Source organism: Kryptolebias marmoratus, linkage group LG4 (genome assembly GCF_001649575.2).
Source record: "Kryptolebias marmoratus isolate JLee-2015 linkage group LG4, ASM164957v2, whole genome shotgun sequence".
NCBI lineage: Eukaryota > Metazoa > Chordata > Actinopteri > Cyprinodontiformes > Rivulidae > Kryptolebias > Kryptolebias marmoratus.
Window position 1 is genome coordinate 7,273,754 of NC_051433.1, and position 6,000 is coordinate 7,279,753.

Here is a 6,000-nt window from a genome sequence, read left to right on the forward strand (position 1 = left end):
GGATGACTCTCAGGTACTACCACAGCAAATTTTAGCTTAATAGCTGTAAAAATGGTTGAATTATAGCCATTTTTATGTTGGTTAAGTGGATTAGCTGTGGGAGCCATCTTGAATTGGATCGACTTTAAATGGTATTGAGCTGTAGATGCACAGCCAGTGATTAATTTGTGAGAATTTTACAAAAATTTGTCCAGTGATTTGTAAGATTTTTTGCTAACATACAAACAGGGTTGGCTTCAACAGTAAATGGCTAAGTTTTCTGATTTTAATTTTTTTTTTGGAGAGGGCAAAGAACCTTTACAGATGAAACTAATTTTAGACATGTTTGGTCCAAAGCATGCACTCATTCGCTGTGATAAATGGATTTAAGGCTTGACAATTATTTCAAAGGAGGTCCCAGTGGGTGCAGTCTAGTCTGATCAAGTCTCTGTCTCATAGATTAGAGGGGAATCCCCGGGACAGCTTTTTCTCTCTAATATGGCTTATTTGTCAAAATCAAAACAACTCTTTTCAACTCAAACCCTCTCTAAAGGGTAAACAGAAATACAAATCTTGCTTTCAGTTGAGATCTTTAAAACCGAAGGCTTTTTATGTTAATTATTCTTTAGATGAACTCACCAGTTTCTCCCCATACAGGCAAGTATTCATCCTGCTGGATGTCTAACATCAGCTCCAGGCCGTTGCCCATCCCTCCCTTCGTCGTCACCCGCAGGGGCTGTCCATCTTGGCCTGAATTAAAAGTGTAGCATTTCCCATAGCGAGTGAATATCTGAAACAAACAGAGAAAGGGATCTCAGCGATAAGCTATAGTCTCAACTGTTCAGTGCAACTCCCATTTCTGACCCTGGAACAAAATGTGAGTTTACAGCTGAGGGAGTTTAAATCTTAAAAATGGGCTTGTTTTAGAAGGAGCTGCAGCAATCTTCTCAGGTTCTGCTGCCAATCACAGAGCCCTGAGGTGCTGGTGCTGAAATCCTGTTGACAAACTGAACCCTCACTGCCCTCAGATACTGCCTGGACTGATTTATGCAATGTAAACATGTTTTCCCTTCCAAAGTAGGACAATTTCACACAAGACAGCATTAAAGGCTGACATCAAACAAAATCATATAAAAATCAGTTGAGCTATTTTTTTCATGTTAGACAAAATATTCATTTTTTTACTTTCACATATGCAACAATAAATCATTTCAATTATTATGGTAACATAACATTTAGAAATTAGCTTTTCTTAAGAGGGAAAAAACATCCAACTTTTCTGGCTCCCCAAAAGTCATGACTACATAGTTTCTTTGCTGCATGCAGAAATAAATATAGTATTGTGTTATTCTATATTTACTATAAGCTAAAATTGTCATGGTTATAAGATAAGGGAGACAAGTAAAACCAGGCTTGTTGATTTATTACAAAAGAATCGTCCAGCAGAAATCCCAGGGTTGAAACAATTCCAAGCAGCAGAATCTGTCGAACCTAAGATTCTCAGTGTCTATTTGAACACGGCTCATCAGTAAGGCCGCCAGTCTCTTCATGACTAGAAGGCCAGGTGACCTAACATCAAACTGTGAACAGAGATGTGCAACACATGGCAATTCTGTTGCCTCCTAATGAGGACATTTCAGAAACTCTATCAGTAAATCTTTTTTTTTTCATATAAAACAAAATCATTGAGTGTTTGGCACTTCTCCTAAAATATAACAATGAGTTGTCAAAGAAAGAAAGGACGCATTATGATATTGACATTTGTACTGACTGATACAAAGTTTAAAATGAAACATGCATAGTCACAATGAACACACTGACAGGCTGATACATTTGTGTAACATGAAGTCTGATGAACGTGATGCAGTCAAGTTGGATGATTCAGACATGTGCCAACAGTAAAAACTGCTGGTTGGCCACTGTAGCACCAGCCATGGCTTGTGTGGGAAAGGACATGGCTGCCAGGAATCTAAATAAACATCAGAAAATCAAATAAAACAAAGATGAGATCCAAAAGAAATTATTTTTGAGTCATTTGATCGGGAGCCTTGTTTTAAAGCATGCTAGTTTCCAATTAACTAAGTATTAACCTTCAACATTGTGACATTCATGTTGAGACAATAACAGGAAGCAGGGGTGTTTGGTGAGAGGATACAACAAAAGCAGGAAATTATTGAAAGCAATAAATCATTCTTTATTATCCACATTTCTTAAAATTCTGCATTCGAACCATACAGGGAAAATAAGGATTAAGTTTTAGATAAATGAGCTTAAATTAATTTAGTACAACAAAGATGATTGTACAACTCTATTTTTTGGAGAAATGTTAGAGGGAGGACCTTAGTCAAGAACAAGAAGGCGTTTATTACATGGTTGACTTATGAGTCAGGCAACACTTCATGACTCAAATGCCACAAACACCAGATGCACATAGAGGAACAAAAATTAAAGTTATGTCTCAGGAAAAAAAAGTTACAGTAATGTGAATCCTGTTCAGTCAAGTGTGTGAAATTGATTAGGGCACAAATGACGTAGATTACCCCCCGGTGTGTTGTTATTTGGGAGCTTTTAAGACACAAAGTGGTGGAATATAATAAAAAAGGTTTCTGATAGCCTAACACAAAATGTGATGTGACCTTTTAAATGTATAAGTGGTAAAACTGAGTGAAAAACAGAGCCTGCAACACTGGCTTATGTGCAGAATACAAATACCAATAAAATTCCCCTGAAATCCATCTTCTGTGTTTGGAGCTCGCTCGCTCATAATCAGATCACTTCTTTGTCTTCTCTTGTTGGAATATAAAGAAAAGAAAAAGAACTTATATTATCAAAGAACCACCTCTATTTGTCCTAAATATATCCAACTCTAACGAAAAGATGAGATCTGCAGAGAACAAAGACATTTGCTTGCAGTTTAGAACCTTTATATGCTGAACACCCTTCCCCAAATCCTACCTATTTGTTAGGCCGACATCTTTCCAGGATTTTGTTATTAAAACTCACAAAAGCTTACATTTTCTTGTCTGGAGACAATTTTGAACTAAAGAAGAGGCTTTGCTGATCATACTGCAGGAGAAACATTTGGCAGATACACATCAAGAAAACAGCGATAAGGCTGCTGCGACTGTGCGATGGCGTGTGCGTCTGTTTCTTATTGTGCGTGCCTGTGAACATGTTTGAACAAAAGTATGAATGATTATATTTTCACAGAAGAGGGGGACTGTATTTGTCTGCATGTGCACAGGGCCCCTGCTTGCCATCTGCGTGCATGTGTTTGTAATGTGGTGATTGACTACAGGCGGCCCGCAGTTGGAGTTGCTGTGGTAACCAGGAAATTGTGCTGGCTGCATCAAGTGAAGAGCAGCAACAGTGGGTGCCGGTGGTGACCTTGGGGAGTCAGGATCTCTATTGTGTTGTTCAGCTGAGGTTTGCTCTTCCTTTAAACTACCAAACAGCCTGTCTGTCTTATTTAAGCTTGTCGGCGGTGAGCGTGCCCTCTGACTTTTTCCAAACATATTAGCATTAGATGTTTGCAACTTACCGAAATAACAAAGAAAAGCTTGTTAAATACATAGAGAACATGTGAATTAAATAAACTGCAATGAATCATGGTTATGAGGTCACTCCTAAACGTCTTTGCACTGTAATTAGAAAGAATTGAAAGGTTTTGCTCCTAACATTGTTCTAACTCTGAGAACTTTCTACTGCATTTGAAATAAAAACTGCTGTACATCATAACCTTTTTATTAGAGGAAAGAAATATTTATATTAGGCCTACGAATGAGAAAAAAAAAAAAACTTTGTGTGAGAAATTGCCCTCTCTTGTTCTTGCATAGTGTAAAAAATGTCACTGCCTTTCTTTTCAATAAATAATTCACAGACAGACAGGCTGAGACTGTTGAAATGGCCCTTGGCTATTCTTCACATGACAATGTGACAAAGATGAACAAGCTGTTCCCTAAAAATTGCCAGGGAATCACTTTCCCTCCTTTCAGTTGATTTTAAGATCAGCGCTGAGCTCAAATATAAGATAAACTAAGATAGTTACAAGAAAAAAAGTTGAATGAAAAGAAAAAAAAGACTTCTACTCAGATTAAGGGAGTTTGCTGATATTCGCATTCTGAACATTTAATATTTTGTGATTGTTGACACAAAAAACAATTGTTGTAAACCACAAAACCTGTCACAACACTGTCATCTCGACCCACACATTCACACGACCATCACAAAAAAGGGAGCAAGAATCATTGGAAATTTCTTAAAAACAGTTCATCCATGGTTTAATTTACTAATGATCGTCCTCATCCGTAAATAATATTAATGAAAAAGTTAGACAGAAAAAAAGAAAGAAAAGAATAACTGTCAAGCAATTCAATACGGTAAAGACTTCCTATAAGTGCTTCAGATTGTGAAATGATTCAATAACAACAGGCTCCATTGCAACAGATCAAAATCAATCCACTCACAAGGACCATGCTGTAGGAAAGCTCCAGAAAGAACTCAAAATGGACCAGAATGTGATTTTTTTTATCTACACTTTTAAAAGACCTCTGCAGAAAGCAGTTGTGATTAAAATGTGCAGATAGAAAGAACTGGAATCATGCAGGTAATATATTAAGTCGATGGAAATGAGAAAGAACAAAATAACCCTCAATTTTAACAAGAAAAACCCAACAAAACGGGCCTCAGAAAGGACATCCCCGGTCTTGACTGGTTGGAAGTGGGACAGGAATACAAGAAAGGGATGAAGATGATGAAAGACGACAACAGAGATGAGCAATTACAAGGCGGTCGTTGATAGGCCAGCAGTTGCAGTTCAGAAAGACTTGACTTATGCATGTGTGCTACAGCAATAAGTGAAGTGACGATTTTACATCGATTTATACAACAACCTCATACCCTTGGGGTTTTTGTGGCCTATATATTTTCAAATGCTTTAAATATTACACAAAACATCAAACATGTTCAAACTTTTTCTGTTAAAACGACATTTCATCAACAAGTGGAACAAAACTTTGCAAAAACATCACCTCATTAAGCAATTATTATCTCATTTACTGCCAACAATATTACCATAGTGATTGCTCAAAATAGCTTAAAAGACACCAAAAAAAATCGGATGCTTTCAATTGACGTCAGTAATCTTCCTGTTTGACACGTTGGAGGATAAATAATAGTCTAACCAAACATTGCTTGTGTAATGTTCGTTCATCTGTCAACTCAAAATGCCAAGTTTCTGTCTTATTTTAAGCTGTGGAAATTGAGGACAAAGAGATGAAAGGAGCTTTAACCATTTGCCAGCTATTATTATTACAATGAAAACAATGAAATTATCAGAATGAAGGCAATCCTTATGGTTATCAAAAATTGCATGGCAGGATTAATATAATTCAATCCTACACTATGTCTGTGTGCTCTTATCACTCATAACAGGTTAGTTTGTTACTAGTATATTTCCTAAAGGTAGCTTACATTTTCAAAGGAAAAAAGTTGTGAATTCTTGCAAGTACACTGGTGCTTTGGCTAAGGCTGGTGAATTAAACAAACTTATAGTTTTAAAGAATGTATGATGTTTAATGTGGATGTGAATTGCTTCATCGCATCACAAATCATGTCATCACTGCAAACTGGTCACAGGACACGTCTGTAAGAGATTTAATGAGATTTTCTTTTTTGAGGCGGTTCAAAAACATATACTACATTCAGTTCACAGTCCAAATGTGAACTGAATTTGCACCGTGGCATCTGGTATAATCTAGACTATCAAAACATTTCAGCTTCTCTCGATAAAGGACTCAACCATCAAATGATAACCACTTTTGAAACTCGCTTACACAGCAAATTCAAAAGTGTTAAATGTTTTGGTCTTAGCAGACTTTGTGCAAAAGCAGAGTTAATTTTACACTTATAGAGTCACATTCTGTTTATGTAACTCTGGGATGTATATTATTAGTAGTTAAAATCCAGTGTTAAAACAAAGTGTTTACGTATCAAATCTAGAGGTGTTAAAATGGAATCAAT

At 36.7% G+C, this 6,000-nt stretch overlaps 1 protein-coding gene across 4 annotated transcripts in view; it reads right to left on the reverse strand.

The window, feature by feature from the left end:
- asic1b (acid-sensing (proton-gated) ion channel 1b) overlaps window positions 1-6,000 on the reverse strand; it is a 161,711-nt gene that overhangs the window by 25,087 nt on the left and 130,624 nt on the right. For all 4 annotated transcript variants that reach the window (XM_037975103.1, XM_017408690.3, XM_017408688.3 and 1 more), the window contains one exon: window positions 619-769. In XM_037975103.1, the coding sequence (XP_037831031.1) occupies window positions 619-769 (151 nt within the window). The remainder of the gene's footprint in view (window positions 1-618; window positions 770-6,000) is intronic.